Source organism: Trachemys scripta, chromosome 3, assembly GCF_013100865.1.
Source record: "Trachemys scripta elegans isolate TJP31775 chromosome 3, CAS_Tse_1.0, whole genome shotgun sequence".
Classification (NCBI taxonomy): Eukaryota; Metazoa; Chordata; order Testudines; family Emydidae; genus Trachemys; species Trachemys scripta.
Window position 1 is genome coordinate 58,137,685 of NC_048300.1, and position 17,347 is coordinate 58,155,031.

Sequence of the window (17,347 nt, forward strand, 5' to 3'; positions counted from 1 at the left end):
ATGGATCAGTAACTGTTTAAAAGACAGGAAACAAAGAGCAGAAATAAATCATCCATTTTCACAATGGAAAGAGGTAAATAGAGGGCTCCGCGAAGGATCTGTACTTTTCAACATATTCATAAACAACGTGGAAAAGGGGGTGAACAGTGAGATCATAACATTTGCAGATGATACAAAATTACTCAAGATAGTTAAGTCCAAAGCTGACTGTGAAGAGTTATAAAAGGATCTTATAAAACTGGGTGATGGGGCAATAAGATAGCAGATGAAATTCTACGTTGATAAGTGAAAAGTAATGCACCTGGGAAGAATAATCCCAATTATACATACAAAATGATGGATCTAAATTAGCTGTTACCACTCATGAAAGACCTTGGAATCATCTTAGATCATTCACTGAAAACATCTGCTCAGTGTGCAGCAACAGTCAAAATAGCTAACAGAATGTTAGGAATCATTAGGAAAGGGATAGAAGATAAGACAGAAAATTTCATAATACCACTATATATATCCATGGTATGCCCACACCTTGAATACTGTGTGCAGTTCTGGTTTCCCAACTCAAAAAAGATATATTAGAATTGGAAAAGGTACAGAAAAGGGCAAATAAAATGTTCAGGGGGTATAAAATAGCTTCCTAGGAGGAGAGATGAAAAAGACTAGGACTGTTCAGCTTCATAAAAAGAGACAGCTTAGTGGAGGGATTGTGATAGAGGTCTATAAAATCATGGATACTGTGGAGAAAGTGAATAAGAAAGTGTTATTTACCCCTTTGCATAACACATGAACCAATGAAATCAATAGGCAGTTGTTTAAAAATATAAAGAAGTACTTCTTCACACAACGAACATTCAATCTGTGGAACTTGTTGCCAGGGGATGTTGTGAAGGGTAAAAGGATAACTGGGTTCAAAAAAGAATTATATAAATTCATGGCGGCTAGATCCATCAATGGGTATTAGCCAAGATGGTCAGGGATGTAACCCCCTGCTCGGGTGTCCTTAAACCTCTGACTGCCAGAACCAGGAATTGGATGACAGAGATCACTTGATAATTGCCCTGCTCTGTTCATTTCCTCTGAAGCATCTGGCACTGACCACTGTTGGAAGATAGGATACTGGGTTAGATGGACCTTTTGAGACTATAAACTTCTGAGGTCAGGGACTATGTTTGTATCACACCAAGAACATTTTCAGGACTATCTGAAACAAATAAATAAAATTGCCAACCACATAAATTGTACAACCTCTGCTTTTCTCAGAAGGCTGCTTGTAATCTATACATATATGCACAGTGGTGAGCTGGAGCTGGTTCGCAAGAACCGGTTGCTAAATTTAGAAACTGGTGTAGAACTGGTTGCTAAAAGGGCTGGCGGGTGGACAAACTCCGGTCCATGGGCCACATCTGGCCTGCCAGACCGTCCTGTCCAGCCCGCCTGAGTTCCCAGCGGGGAAGGCTCCCCTGGCCCCTCCCCCGCTTCCCCCATCGCAGAGCTGCAGCGTGCCGAGCTGCCGGTGCCAGCACAGCTCTGCAGCTCCTGCTGCTTTGAGCGGCATGGTAAGAGGGCCGGTCTGGGGCTGGGAGGAGGGGTCAGGGAGCAGGGGGAGAGGTTGGATGGGGGCAGAGGTTCTGGGGTGGTGGTCAGGGGACGGGAAACTGAGGGGTTGGGTAGGCGAGGGTGTTCTGGGGCTCTGTCGGGGTGGTGGTGGATGGGGTTGGGGCAGTCAGGGGACAGGGAGCGGGGCGAGTTGGGTGGGGGGTGGGGTCCTGGGGGGCTGCTACGGTGGGGGGGCTAGGGAGGGAGTGGTCAGGGGACAAGGAGCGGGGGGGTTGATGGGTTGTGGGTTCTGAGCGGGGGCAGTTTGGGGCAGGCCGTGGGTGGGGTCAGATGGGGGGGGTGGAGACAGGCACGTGGGGCTTGTACTCACCGCGCGGTTCCCTACCGGGTCTTTGGTGGCGGGTGCCTCTGAAAACCCGAAGCGAGTGAAGGCCCCGTTGCCGCTGCCAAAGTGCCACCAAGGACCTGGTAGGGAACCGGTTCTTAGGATTTTGGGAGCTCATCACTGTATATGCATACATAGACATATATACACCCCTCCCCCCTGCCCCGTTCTTACCTGTGCTGGGAAGTGATAAAGGAAGTTAAGCAGCTGGTATCCTGGGTCACTAATTTGATAATATGCTGCCCTGATTACACAGTGTAATGAAGACTGTTGCATGCGCAACAAATCTAGCAACCAAAGTTCTACAGGTCCTTTTGCATTCACTGGAGTGTCCAACTGAAAAATTAAATAAATTTAAATGTACACAATTATATGTAGCTACCAAATCCCAATTATTTATTACTGTGTTATGTTATATAGTTATTGTTTTGATTTTAAATATCCATAAAAATGTTACCAAATATGTAGAATTTATTCTGATGATTTTTTTTCAAATAAATCATGTAATTAAACATTAATTCATAATTAACTTAATTTAACCATCTACTTGTGTGCATTCAGCAAAAGAATGGCTTCTCATATAATAAAGATACTGAAAAAAATAAACAGTGAAACATTTTAAATTAGTGATAAATAGATAAAAAATTAGCAGTATTACTGGAATTTTCTCTCCTTCTCTTGATATGACTGCCATTATGCGATCATAATCCTTTGGGTGAAACTGCACTTCATTTATATTATCAGATACGGCAGGAAGATGTGGCTAAAAGGATAATTCAGAAAGTAATTCAATGTAAACATTTACTATTAGCAGACATACAAGAAAAATAACTATTGACTTGATCCAGCAAGGAAGTTCACAAATGGAGTTTTATACTGCACAGATTATGTAGCAGGATATTGTCATAATGCACTAAATGTAGAATTTTTAAGTTACTTTCTGTGTGTTTGTTTATTTTACAGTAAAATCTAAAGTCTGAGGAGCAGCTGAAAATCTTGCTCTGAATGAGGTTTGCCAGAAGAATTTGTTACATTTACAGTTTATTTTGCCTTTGCTTTTTGCATATTTTATTTATTTAAATATGTCTTTCAAAGCTTTTTTTGTTAGCATACTAACTTTAAAATAGTCACTCAAAACTTACCTGAATGGTGTGTGAATCACTTGCTTGTCCAAGAATTTCAAGAAGGGCAGGATCAGAGATAAAGAAGAATCTGGGAAACAGTAGCCTTTTCTTCTCTAAATATCTTAAATATTGTGGAAGATTTTTATTACAAAATGTATTCTACATGAAATTGTGAATCAGACTGTGAAATATTACATCATTTTAAAAAACAACCAGTTTCTTCATCCTTCCTACACCTATCACTTTAACGCTCAATTTACAAAAAGATTTAAGCACATGCTTGAGTACATCTCTATTCAGGAGAGCACTTTAAGAATATGCCTAATTTAAAGCACATAGTTAAGTGCTGTCCTGAATAGGGCAGCTTTCACAAATCAGGGCTTAAAATATCAAAAGCCATAGCTAACTGCCACAGTGCTATGTGCCATGGTGGACTGTTTTAAAGCAAAGTAATTTAAATCACCAATTGTAATCATGATTTAAATTGGCTATCAGGAAACATTGATTTAAATAATTTATTTGAATCCTGTTTCGCATTTGTACTTTTTAGGTATTTTTCTAAAGAAACGATTATTCTTATTGGTTGGTAACCATTAAAACTTATTGATATGCAACTAAATACAGCCTTTGCACTAAATTGGTGCTTCTTTTTGCTAACCAGGAGGATATTATATTTTTTACACACTTATTTAGCAATTATAGAGTTTAACATAAATTTATTCAGATTCTTAATATTTACAGTTTTTATTATGTTAGAAAATGGCAAATGACACATTTGTTATTTACTAGATTAATTTTTTACTCATGATTTGTGTCAAGTTGCATTTGGATGCAAGCTGAAGTTCCATTAATTTTTTTAAAAACAGCATTTAAAAATGTTTTTATTAGTTGAATAAAACTACCTTAAATGTGCTATATAGATTAGAAAACAGTAAGTTTATCAAAACATGTTTTGTTTTTTAACTGATTTATTAAACAAAGGAAGTATTATCTGCAGTAAGTGAATTGAACTGATTGCTTCTGGTCACCCTGTCATTCAAGACTTTAGAACTAGTAGATCTCATACTCTCACACCTCACTTTCGTGCATAGTTCGGAAGAAAAAAAAAAACAGGTTTTCCTGCTTTTTCGACACCCAGTTTCTCATCTTTGAACTGAACTAGTTGAAAAAACTGAAATAAAGAAAATATTCTCTCTGTGCCTACAGAAGAAGCTGCTTCTGTCAAAAGCTGGTTTGACACTTCATCCAACTCTGATTGCAGATGCTAAGTCAGTGATTGCCATTAGTTCAGTGGTCTGACTTTCTTTAAAATTTCAGCAGCTAACCCATACTCCTTGAATATTATTTTTATTTAATGTAAATGATTTAACTATAATCTATTAAGTTTAGGCCTTGATTTAGGTTGCCAATTTCAAATGTAATTTTAAATGATTTTTTTAGAAAGAAAAATCTGTTTCCATTAAAAATAAGATTTTAATTTTTTTCATAATGGAATTTTTTCCACCCTTCTATGTGCTAATGCATAGAAAGAAAGAACTGTAGTTCTCTGAGTAAATACTGTAGTATAGATTCTTGCTCTTGGGCATAACTGGACCATCAGGGTATGACTACACTGCAGTTAAACACCTGCAGCTGGCCTGGGTCAGCTGATTTGGACTAGTGGGCTCAGGATGTAAAACTGTGCTGTAGATATTTGGACTCAGGCTGGAGCCCAAGCTCTGGGACTTTCACCTCTCAAGGGGTCCCAGAACTTGGGCTCCAGCCTGAGTCCAAATATCTACACCACAACTTTACAGCCCCACAGCCCAAGCCCTGCGACCCTGGGTCACTGACATAGGTCAGCCAGGGGTGTTTAATTACTATATAGACATATCCTCAGTGTTGAGGTCAGAAACATATGGAAAGTTGTGGCTATGTCCACACTTGGAGCTAGGGGTGTGATTCGCAGCTTGTGTAGATATCCTCAAAACATAGGCGCTGACTCCATGGATGCTCTGGGACTGGAGCACCCACGGGAGAAAAAATAGTGGGTGCTCTGCACCCACCAGCAGCCAGGCTCCCCTCACCCCCCAGCCCACACCGCCTCACCCACCCCACCCCACCTCCTCCTCCCCCACCTTGAGCGTGCCACGTCCCCGCTCCTCCGTCTACCTTCCAGCATTTCCCACCTGGCCGCTGCCAAACAGCTGTTTGCACGCTCCATGGGGGGAGGAGCGGGAACGTGGTGCACTCAGGGGAGGAGGGGGGAAGAGGTGGGGCCAGGGCGGGGATTTGGGGAAGGGGTTGGAATGTGGGTGGGAAGAGGTGGGACAGGGGTGGGGCCTAGCAACCGGAGGAAAAAGAGGAAGTCGGTACTTATGCCTCGAAGTAGTTTTCATCAAGTCAGCAAGTTAAAAACAATAGTGCAGCTGTGGCAGAATGGGTGGCAGAGAACAGTGGCAAAGGCTAGCCACAAGTATGTACCTACAGCGTCCAGGCAGATTTGCACTCAGAGTGGCTATCCCATGTCACTGCTTGTTGCTGCCAGTGATACAGCGGCTGGGCTATTTTTAGTGTGCTAGCTCGATGACAGCTAGCGCGAGGATGTCTATGCAGGTTGGAAATGTCACCTCCAGCTCCAAATATAGACATACCCCAAGACTGTGGAGGTCATACACATGCCTTTCTGGCAACAAAGAATACTTATAACAGGCTCACAGGCCCCAGTTCAGCAAATCATTTAAACTGAATTCAGGACTTCAAGAGCTAACATCCTGTGTTCATTCAGTTCCTTACATCAGAATCTATGTATGATACTTCAAAGTGGGAAGACAGTTTGGATGTCTAAACCTATCTGAAGAACTATACATACTGTAGTAACACTTTCTCCTTTGAATGTTATTAGTACAGATTCCTATTCTTGAGAGATTATCTAGCCATACCAATTGCCTAAGGAGTTTTGAATAAAATAATAAAATGAAGATTGCAGTACTGCTCTCCTAGAGACAAACTACAATATATTACTGTATGTGACAACCGTATAAAAATAACTTCTATTTTTAACATTTTTAGCTGTTTGATTTGTAATTAAAATAAAACATTACTGACTTTATATAAATTAATGACATAATCATGTATTTTAAAAAACTTCTTACCCTGTAAGTGATTTCTGACACACCTCCAACTGTTCATGTAAATGAGGCAGAAGCTGTCCCATAGTTTCATCTCCAACACAGCAGTTAACAACATTAGGATTCTCGTGAGCTCGTTGCATTATTTTTATCCATGATTTGTCAATGTTCTGAAAACGTTTTGCTTCCTAAGCATAATTTAAATCAACATGGTAACACATTCTCTTGTAAACTATTATTTAGTTAAGTTTTTAGAATATAAATATGAATAAGTATTATAGATTTACCTGAGGTAATTGCTTTGCAATATCTCCCCCTACAAAAACAGCTTCAAGATAAACCCATAGGTTTTGCACCACCAACCACTCTTCAATGATATCACTGGAGGTGCTCAGTTTGTATATCCAGTTCTGAATATCTTTTTTAAATGGCGTATTATATCTAAAACCAGGGATGAGAAATAAGAATAGCTTGAAATTAAAGTATAAAGTAAAATATTTATAGAGGGAGTGAAACAAAATATGGATAAATTAGAGAGCAAAAATGATCTCTTGAAAACTTGAATAAACAAATTTAATTTTATTCAAATGTATCAAGAGAATAGATGGCTATACATTTGTGAGCTGAGAGAAGTTATCTGCAGTAACATTATTAATATACCAACATCCACACAAAACAATAACAATCAGCAATAAATGTGGATGAAATAAGTGTCAATCTAGTAATATGGTTGCTGATTTAATTATAGTGTGTATATTATCAGTATGTACAAAAATTAGCAAATTCACAAAAAAATCACTTATGAAGTACCTGTTACTAAGTAAAGAGCCCAAGATCATTAAACTGTCCTCCATAAGTGTAATAATTTCTGCTGATTCACTTCCCTTTAACAGTAGCTCTCCTCTTGCTTTAAATGATGAAAAACTCAAATTCTGGCCTCCCCAACTTTCAATTATCTGAGACAATTTAGCTTCAATATCCTTTTCCTTTATAGCAGATATACAGATATCCTGCAAAGTAAAAAAAAAAATGTTAATCTTCATTATCCAGATGTGAAACCTTTCCTAATACAATAAAAACTGTGTTATCTGGCACTTTACCAACTGGAAAGCTCTAGAAACCAGCATTTCGGGGTGCCAGATCAGGACAGTTCCCCACAAGTGACAACATGTCCCTGCTGCTCCTAGGTGGAGGAATGGCCACAGGGGCTCCATGCGCTGCCCTGCCCTGAGCGCTGGCTCCGCAGCTCCCATTGGCCGGGATCACAGCCAATGGGAGCTGTGGGGGTGGTGCCTGCGGACAGAGGCAACGTGCAGAGACACCTGGCCATGCCTCCACCTAGGAGCAGCAGGGACATGTCGCTGCTTGCAGGGAGCAGCCCGAGGTGAGCACCGCCCAGATCCGGCACCCTGAAACCCCTCCCACACCCCAACCCTCTGCCCCGAGCCCCCTCACGCACCCAAACTCCCTCCCAGAGCCCATGCCATGCAGCCTCCCATGTCCCAACACCCAGCCATGAGCCCCCTCCCACACCCAAACTCCCTCCCGTCTATTGGTAAGTATAATTTTTAGTTAACCGGAATTTTTGACTTACAGGCACCCCCCCATTCCCCCAACATGCTGGATAACAAAGCTTTTACTGTACTATATATCTAGCTTTTAATTATGATATTTAAAATAATGTGCAATCCAGATTTGAAATTATGCAATGTTTTAAACACATACAGTACAGAGGTGGGACAAGGCATTCTGATAATTTTTAATGCAAACTCATTGATGTTAAATGGTTTTTTTAAATGTAGGGGTATGAAGACCTCAACAAATTTGGCCTGGAAAATATGTAGCTACAGCTGCATGTCTACGGTTGCACTTTTTGGTATTGACAAGACCACAGACTTTCTAAATCTAGATTTCTACATCCTTGACAGACAATAATGTCATGTTCTGATATTTACATGAGCACTCTATCGCTTCGAGTTTAGCTTATGTTTCTGTTCTAGGCTGGTGTAATTGAATTATTTTGTTCAAAGAAAGTATTGGTACAATGGCCCCACTACAAAGCATATTTAACATACGGCACTTCCAAGGCTCCAAGGTTTAAGAATCTGAACTGCCTTCCAAAATCTGAGAAGGATGAGGTGTGGAGCATGCTTCCAGAAGTCTTAAAAGAGCAACACTCTGATGCAGAAACTATAGAACCCGAACCATCAAAAAAGAAAATCAATCTTCTGCTGGTGGCATTTGACTCAGGTGATGAAAATGAACATGCATCAGTCCACACTGCTTTGGACTGTTATCGAGCAGAACCCATCATCAGCTTGGATGCATGTCCTCCCAACCTTCTCCTTTCATTTCCTACTTTAAAGCCCCTCTCATTAATCATGCCAGTCTTGATTCCAGAAGAGTAATACCACAGATACTCAAGTAGAGTCCATCAGTTGAGAAGTATCTTCTTTCTGTAAATACCTCCCAATGGTAGAGCATCCCAAAACCTACCTGATATCACCAATCTTTGAGCCATCAGTTGATCTTCATTCTTTTGTCATGCTTTCACCCACGTTCTCTAGGGACTGAAAGTATTCCACAGAAGATCACTAAGCTTCCACTTCTTTAAGTGTCTTTGTAGCAGGGTGGTTATCCCACTCCTGCCTGGAAGGGCTTAAAATAGCCCTGGCAGAGGGCTGCAGCTCTAAAAGCTGGGTTGATTGGGGAAGTAGCCACAGCTGGGCCATGCCCCAATCAGGCCACAGATGGCCTATATAAAAAGGCTGGGAGCCAGGAGCTCAATCTCTCTCTGCCTTCAGAGAGAGAAGGGCCTGGCTGCAGTGAGCAGACACAGGGTACCTGAATGGAGCAGGGCTGGGGAGCTCCAGCCTGAATAGCCCCAGGCTGTGCCCTAGTAGGAGGCCAAGGGGTACTGGGGGATGCAGAGGGCAGCCTATGGGTAGGCCAAGGCAGCAGGTCCAAACCCAACCTTACCTGTGATGAGTGGCCTATACTGCAGTCTGCCCCAGGGAGCAGGGGCTAGTTGGTGACTGGCAGTGGCCTTATTCTGAGGTGAGGTAGGGATAGTGGGTGGGGGTTTCCTGGGGAGGGGAAACCCTAGTACTAAGGGGTGTACTGCCAGGGGGCAGCACCCAGATAAAAGGGCACCGGGGTCCGGGAGGGACACAGAGCCAGTAGAGGACAGGCGGACCACTGGCCTGCAGAGGGTGCTCCAGGATGCTGGAAGAGCTAATTCCCAGAAGTCACCAGCAAGAGGCACCACAGGGGTGAGTCCGTTCCTCTACAGTCTTACCCAGCCAAGTGTAGTCATCCTTAATCCATTTCAGTGGGAATCTAGCAGTATCATTCATTCCGATATGCAGCACAATCAATGGATTTCCCCCCACTCCCAGCAGAATTCCTTTCAGCATAATGTCCACATCTCAATCCTTGCTCCTGGCATACACCAGGTGCACAGCAGAAATATTTTCCCTCAGCGGTAGCCATTGGGGCAGCTCGAGTGCCCTCTCCTGCTGCACACTGCTGGCATTGGTATAAATGGTCCAGCCAATCCAAAGCCCCCTCAGTTCCTTCTTTCCAGGAACTCCAATGCAGAGGAATAAGAGGGTGAGTCATAGAATGGACACGTACAACACATCTCACAGATCAACAGTTATGAAAGGTTAGTAGCTGTTTTTTGTCCTTCGAGTGATTGCACATGTGCATTCTACTCTTGGTGACTCCCAAACAGGTAAATAGGCAGAGGGATTGGAGTTCATGTAGAGACAAGCTACAGTACAGCTCAACCAAATCTGGTATCATCTCATGAGTATTGAGTGATGGTGTAATGGGAGGAGAAAGTGTGCATGGATGACCAGGTTACTGCTTTGCAAATGTCCAGGATAGGAATCTGTGCTAGGAATGCCACTGAGGACACTGCCAATCTTATGGAGTTGGCAGTCAGTTTGTCTGGCAGCCTGTCAGATCATAACGTGGATACAAGAAGTTATCCAAGATTAAATTCTCTGTGTGGACTGGAAGACTTTTCATTCTGTCCGCTCAGGTCACAAACAGTTGGGTGGTCTGTTTGGCCCTGTCTATGTAGAACATCAGTGTTTGTCTAACATCCAATGTGCGTAGCTATTGCTCGTCTGTATTTGCAGGTGGTTTGGGGTAAAATACAAGTAAATTGATTGATATGAAAATTTGAAACTTAGAGAGAAACCTTGGATCAGGGTGTAAATACACCTTATCTTTAAAGAAGACTGTGTACAATGGTTCAGATGTGAGGGTGCACAGTTCAGAGACCCTTCTGGTAGAAGTAACAGCAATTAGGAAAACGACCTTCCACAAAAAGTGTAGTAAGGAGCACATTGCTAGAGGCTCAAATGGTGATCCCATAAGTTTAGACAAAATTAAGTTCAAGTCCCAAGGGAAAACGTGCTTCTTTAGTTGAGGGTACAATCTTTCCAGGCAGGGACTGATGAAGCCTACATGTTTAAATGGTTAATCTCACTGAAGGTGTGGAAACATGACCAGGTGGCCACTGCATCTTTCTCTCTCTCTCTCTCTCTGTACGTTATATATTAATCTTCAATTACTTTGAATAAATAAGAACGAATTTTCAAGGGGAAAAAGGGTTTCTACCTTTGAAAGCATCTGAAATGCACCAATTTAGCCATCTAATAACAAACTGCAATGTTTCTTCTGTTTTTCTTTGCTTGTTTTTCATTTGTTTATGATGGGTATATAGACCAAGAGAAGTGGAGATTTTTCTGAATTGGGTACTACATTCAATGTTGATTTTTAGACCTTTGACATCAAGAGTATGCCAAAAGAGTGGAACTTTTTTGTTTTGTTTTTGTTTTTGTTTGGTTTTTAAAGGGTTGGGGGGTTTTTTGATAGTGGGCAAAAATTATGGGAAAATAATTTTTTGTAACTGGGTTTATTTTGGGAATAAAGAATTAACTCTCAGTACATCTTTGTCCTCATGAAGAGGTGCACAGCTGCTGTTCCCCAATAAGACCTTAACTTCTGAAAACTCTCTTTGCTGAAATGATTGAAAGGAGATAAGCCTTTTAAAAAATCTAAGGGCACTTCTGACAAGGAATCAAAGGGATGCTTCATCTGAGTTTTTAATATAAGATTTTGATCTCAAGTGGGAATTCTCCTCATTGGTGTAGAGATTAGAAGTGAGGCAGCTCCAAGAATTCTTATGTCCGGAAGAAAGGAAAATCCTGCGCCCACTTGCATTTCTAGTGAGCTGGAAATTATGAGGATTTTGGCTCATATTAAGACTTACGATAAGAATTTAAAACAAAATATAGAAAGAAGAAAAAGATTTGCCCTTGCCTTGACTGGATCCTTATATGTTAATGACTTAGCTCTCTCTATATATACAGCCTTACGTTTAGACCAGGCCCTAGGAATACTTTCTCCAGGCTAAGGATATGATAAAAGCATCTGAATAACCTATTTTAATTATTACCTCTCAAATCTCATGTAGCTAGATTTAATTTCTTAGGACTCAGCAGTACGTTGGTACAAGGGACCATCACTGACAGATGTGAGATCGAATGACATTGCACCCTGTGGCCACCAGCTTCTGAATCCTGTTCTCTGATAGAAATAAATGTATGTGGAGATTGATATCTGATTATTCCCAGAAGTAATATTGACCATATGGTGTCATTCTGCTCTTGGTAATGACAAATCCATGTTGCTTCAGAACAGAATCTGAGCTGTGGGATGCAGCTTTGTGAGCCTTTTCCAGGAATGGGGCTCTGAGCAGGGAGTCTCAACGTGGATATATATGACCCTTTTTGCCAGAGGAAAACAGTGTTAACTAGCATTTGGAAGACACTTTGGAAGATAGAGGGGCAGGCAGACCAAGGAAAAGCAGCACACTAACAACATTGTCTGTTGCATGTGAAGCCAAGACATCTCCTATGGGAGGTTCATGCAGTGCATTGGTAGGGGTTCTTCAAATCAAGGCTAGAGAAAAACTTAAAAAATCCTTTTGAGAATAGCTACTACAGTGAAATTTAGGGTCTCCAACTTGAACTGTAGCTTCTAGGAAAAAAAATCTACTTAAGAATTTCAAATTGAGTGCTCCTCAGTTTTTTGAGCCCTTGGGCATCAGGGTGGGAATGGAATACACTCCTAAGCCTTCTTGTTGCCTGCAAAATTAATTACCTCAGTTTGAAGCAGATTATATATTTTAGTCTTCATACTTTTATATTTTGATTGGCTGGAGGATGAAAGAGATGTTTTGGAGTTGCATTTAATTCAAAATAGGACAGGTTGTAGATCTCTGGCTAAGATTTTTTAATTTGTTTTGTGATGTAGTAGTGAACGAACACACTAAAATTTCACTTAGGAAGAAAAAATTAAATGCAGAAATACAAAATGGGAAATAATTGGCTTTGCAGAAAAAGATCTGAGGATTTTACTGGATCACAAACTGAACATGAGTCAACAAGGTGATGCACTTGTGAAAAAAGCAAATGTCATTCTGGGGTGCATTATCAAGGGCATTATATGTAAGACATAAGAGGTAACTATTCCACTCTACTCAGCACTGGTGAGGCCTCAGCTGGATTAGTATGTCAAATTTTAAGAGTCCAGAGGAGAACATCAAACATGATAAAAAGTTCAGGAAAGGTTTAAAAACTGGGTATGTTTAGTCAGAGATGATCTAGGTATACCTGGACCTGCTTCAGCAAAGAGGGGATTTGACTAGATGACCTCTTGAGGTCACTTCCAGCCCTACATTTCTATGATTCTATAATGGACAACAACTATTTAACATACCATGCATTGTTTCAGAATAGTGTTTGATTTCATAGTCAAAAAGTCCTTAAATATAACTTTTATACAAGTAATATTTTGTTCTTTCCTGAAAATATAAATTGAAGGATCAAAAGTAATGTGTGTACTTACCTCAATATCATCCTTATGTATAAGAAGTGGTGCTTCCATGATGTTTCGAAGACAAAAAGAATCTGATTCCACATCAAATTGATGTCCTGTTGTTTCAGCAATGCGATTCCAATGTCTCTGCTTCATTGCTTTATTAGTCATCATTTCCAACAGAGGACATGACTCACTAAAATCATCTATTCTTTTCTTGAGGTCTAAAAACGCTTGCCAGTTTTTAAGTCCTTTGGGAAGTTTGCGGCACCTTTAATTCAGTAAATAATAATAATTGATACAGTAGTACACTTCTTATATTGTTGATTTAATATTTTATCAAAAAGGATCTTCAAATATTTTTATGTATATTTGAAAAAAATAGGTGGTTTAAAACCGACACCATTGTTTCACCAAAACTATTTTCTCAGTAACAATGGCTGAAAAATTAGTCTGCTGACATATCAATTTCATTTAAATAGTGTACCAGTGATATTCGTGCAGGGCAGGCTCTAGGGACTAGAGTTCCAAGCATGTGCTTGGGGCGGCACTTTTCAAGGGGCAGCTTTTTTTTCTGTGGCTTCGGCGGCAGCACTCTGGCTTTTTTTTTTGCTTGGGGTGGCAAAAAACCTGGAGCCGGCCCTCTATCAGTGTCTATCTTTCCTGCAAAAATCATTGTAATCACTGTTCTAAAGAGCATACTGTTATCCCTTCAATCCCACTCTCATACAGGTGGTGGATTAAACAGAACTCCAAGAAAGTAATCTTCTAATGCAAATGCAAGATTTATTATCTGATAATTTTCTCTTAGCCATTTCTCCCCTCATTCATTACTAATGGATTAATTTGAAATTTGGAGAGAGATCAATATAATTGCGGAATGCTTCAGAGCGGATAGGGGGCTGCAGACAGGGGAGTTTGAGAGGGAGTTTGACAGAGGGAGGCTTACGATGGTTAGGAAGACCCGCAACACCTGTGCCAGCACTGCTTCTGTCTCCTCCACCTGCACCTGTAGCCAGACAGAGCGCCTGAGCATGGATGCTTCTACCCAGATCCAGGTGTGGTTTTGCAGGGACTGTAACTTGCAATTTCCACTTACTGATATCCAGGCTGGGGGGGCGGGGGCATCCAATGTGAAAGGTGCCTGCTGGTGGAATCTCTCAGGCAGCACGTGGGAAAGCTACAGGAGGAGGTGGCTAGGTTGAGGAGCATCCGAATCCACGAGCAATTCCTGGACAGTGTCCATGTGGAGACAGCGGAGGTAGCTGTCCCAGTACACAGGACTGCTGACACACCACTGGTGGAGGAGGAGATGGCTCAGGGTGGACACTGGCAGCTGGTTACTTCTGGCAGCAGGCAGAGCTCCACCCCTGCTCCGAACCCTCTCGCCGTGGTAATAGGTAACCATTATGCTCTTCTTGATACAGGAGAAAAGGAATCACCCCCTACAGTAAAGGAGGAGAAGCTTCGTACCCCTAAGGCTGGGAGGTCTGCTGCCACCACTGTGAATAGGAAACGTAGGGTAGTGGTGGTCGGAGACTCTCTGCTGAGGGGGACAGAGGCGCCCATCTGTCACCCTGACATTTCATCTCGGGAGGTATGCTGCTTGCCGGGGGCCCGTATCCGAGATGTTACGGAGGCATTGTTGAGGATTATTCAGCCCTCTGACTACTACCCCATGCTACTCATCCATGTGGGCACAAATGATACTGCGAGGTGTGACACTGATTGGATCAAGAGTGACTACAGGACTCTGGGAGTACAGGTGAAGGAGTTTGGAGCACAGGTGGTATTCTCTTTGATTCTTCCTGTCAAAGGTAGGGGCCCGGGCCGAGACAGATGCATCATGGAGGTGAATGCCTGGCTGCGAAGATGGTGTTGCCAGGAGGGCTTTGGCTTCCTCAACCACGGGATGCTATTTGAGGAAGGACTGCTAGGCAGAGCTGGCGTTCACCTTTCGAGGAGGGGAAAGACCCTATTTGGCCACAGACTGGCTAACCTAGTGAGGAGGGCTTTCAACTAGGTTCGATGGGGACAGGTGAGCAAAGCCCACAGATAAGTGGGGAAGATGGAGACCTGGGAGGTGGGTCGGAAACAAGAGGGAGTGTGGGCTAGAAAGGAGGGTCAGGGCAAAACTGGGAGGCAAGATCAAACCAGTATCTTAGATGCTTATATACAAATGCGAGAAGATGGGTAATAAGCAGGAAGAACTGGAAGTGCTAATAAATAAATACAACTATGACATTGTTGGCATCACTGAAACTTGGTGGGGTAATACACATGATTGGAATGTTGGTGTGGATGGGTACAGCTTGCTCAGGAAGGATAGATGGGAGAAAGGGAGGAGGTGTTGCCTTATATATTAAAAATGTACACACTTGGACTGAGGTGGAGATGGACATAGGAGATGGAAGTGTTGAGAGTCTCTGGGTTAGGCTAAAAGGGGGGGGGAGGGAGATGTCATGCTAGGAGTCTACTACAGGCCACCTAACCAGGTAGAAGAGGTGGATGAGGCTTTCTTTAAACAACTAACAAAATCATCCAAAGCCCAAGATTTGGTGGTGATGGGGAACTTCAACTATCCAGATATATGTTGGGAAAATAACACAGCGGGGCATAGACTATCCAATAAGTTCTTGGACTGCATTGCAGACAACTTTTTATTTCAGAAGGTTGAAAGAGCTACTGGGGGGAAGCTGTTCTAGACTTGATTTTAACAAATAGGGAGGAACTTGTTGAGAATTTGAAAGTAGAAGGCAGCTTGGATGAAAGTGATCATGAAATCATAGAGTTTTCAATTCTAAGGAAGGGTAGAAGGGAGTACAGCAAAATAGAGACAATGGATTTCAGGAAGGCGGATTTTGGTAAGCTCAGAGAGCTGATAGGTAAGGCCCCATGGGAATAAAGATTCAGGGGAAAAACAACTGAGGAGAGTTGGCAGTTTTTCAAAGGGACACTATTAAGGGCCCAAAAGCAAGCTATTCCACTGGTTAGGAAAGATAGAAAATGTGGCAAAAGACCACCTTGGCTTAACCACGAGATCTTGCATGATCTAAAAAATACAAAGGAGTCCTATAAAAAAATGGAAACTAGGACAGATTACAAAGGATGAATATAGGCAAACAACACAGGAATGCAGGGGCAAGATTAGAAAGGCAAAGGCACAAAATGAGCTCAAACTAGCTACGGGAATAAAGGGAAACAAAGACTTTTTATCAATACATTAGAAGCAAGAGGAAGACCAAGGACAGGGTAGGTCCACTGCTCAGTGAGGAGGAAGAAACAGTAACAGGAAACTTGGAAATGGCAGAGATGATTAATGACTTCTTTGTTTCAGTCTTCACCGAGAAGTCTGAAGGAATGCCTAACATAGTGAATGCTAATGGGAAGGGGGTAGGTTTAACAGATAAAATAAAAAAAGAACAAGTTAAAAATCACTTAGAAAAGTTAGATGACTGCAAGTCACCAGGGCCTGATGAAATGCATCCTAGAATACTCAAGGAGCTAATAGAGGAGGTATCTGAGCCTCTGGCTATTATCTTTGGAAAAATCATGGGAGACGGGAGAGATTCCAGAAGACTGGAAAAGGGCAAATATAGTGCTCATCTATAAAAAGGGAAATAAAAACAACTCAGGAAACTACAGACCAGTTAGTTTAACTTCTGTGCCAGGGAAGATAATGGAGCAATTAATTAAGGAAATCATCTGCAAACACTTGGAAGGTGGTAAGGTGATAGGGAATAGCCAGCATGGATTTGTAAAGAACAAATCGTGTCATCCTATCAAAGAAAGCTATCAGAATGGTTTAACGAGTCTTGTGGATAAGGGAGAAGCGGTGGTATACATAGATTTTAGTAAGGCATTTGATATGGTCTCGCATGATATTCTTATCGATAAACTAGGCAAATACAATTTAGATGGGGCTACTATAAGGTGGGTGCATAACTGGCTGGATAACCGTACTCAGAGAGTAGTTATTAATGATTCCCAATCCTGCTGAAAAGATATAACAAGTGGGGTTCCGCAGGGGTCTGTTTTGGGACCGGCTCTGTTCAATATCTTCATCAACGACTTAGATATTGGCATAGAAAGTACGCTTATTAAGTTTGCAGATGATACCAAACTGGGAGGGATTGCAACTGCTTTGGAGGACAGGGTCATAATTCAAAATGATCTGGACAAATTGGAGAAATGGTCTGAGGTAAACAGGATGAAGTTTAACAAAGACAAATGCAAAATGCTCCACTTAGGAAGGAAAAATCAGTTTCACACAT

At 41.8% G+C, this 17,347-nt stretch overlaps 1 protein-coding gene across 1 annotated transcript in view; it reads right to left on the minus strand.

Moving 5' to 3' along the window:
• Positions 1-17,347, minus strand: part of DNAH8 (dynein axonemal heavy chain 8) — a 585,957-nt gene that overhangs the window by 276,932 nt on the left and 291,678 nt on the right. Inside the window, exons 36-42 of the mRNA XM_034764627.1 lie at positions 13,104-13,344; positions 6,987-7,186; positions 6,464-6,617; positions 6,201-6,364; positions 3,085-3,187; positions 2,601-2,705; positions 2,117-2,278 (exon numbers count right to left, since the gene is read on the minus strand). Of these exons, the coding sequence (XP_034620518.1) occupies positions 2,117-2,278; positions 2,601-2,705; positions 3,085-3,187; positions 6,201-6,364; positions 6,464-6,617; positions 6,987-7,186; positions 13,104-13,344 (1,129 nt within the window). The remainder of the gene's footprint in view (positions 1-2,116; positions 2,279-2,600; positions 2,706-3,084; positions 3,188-6,200; positions 6,365-6,463; positions 6,618-6,986; positions 7,187-13,103; positions 13,345-17,347) is intronic.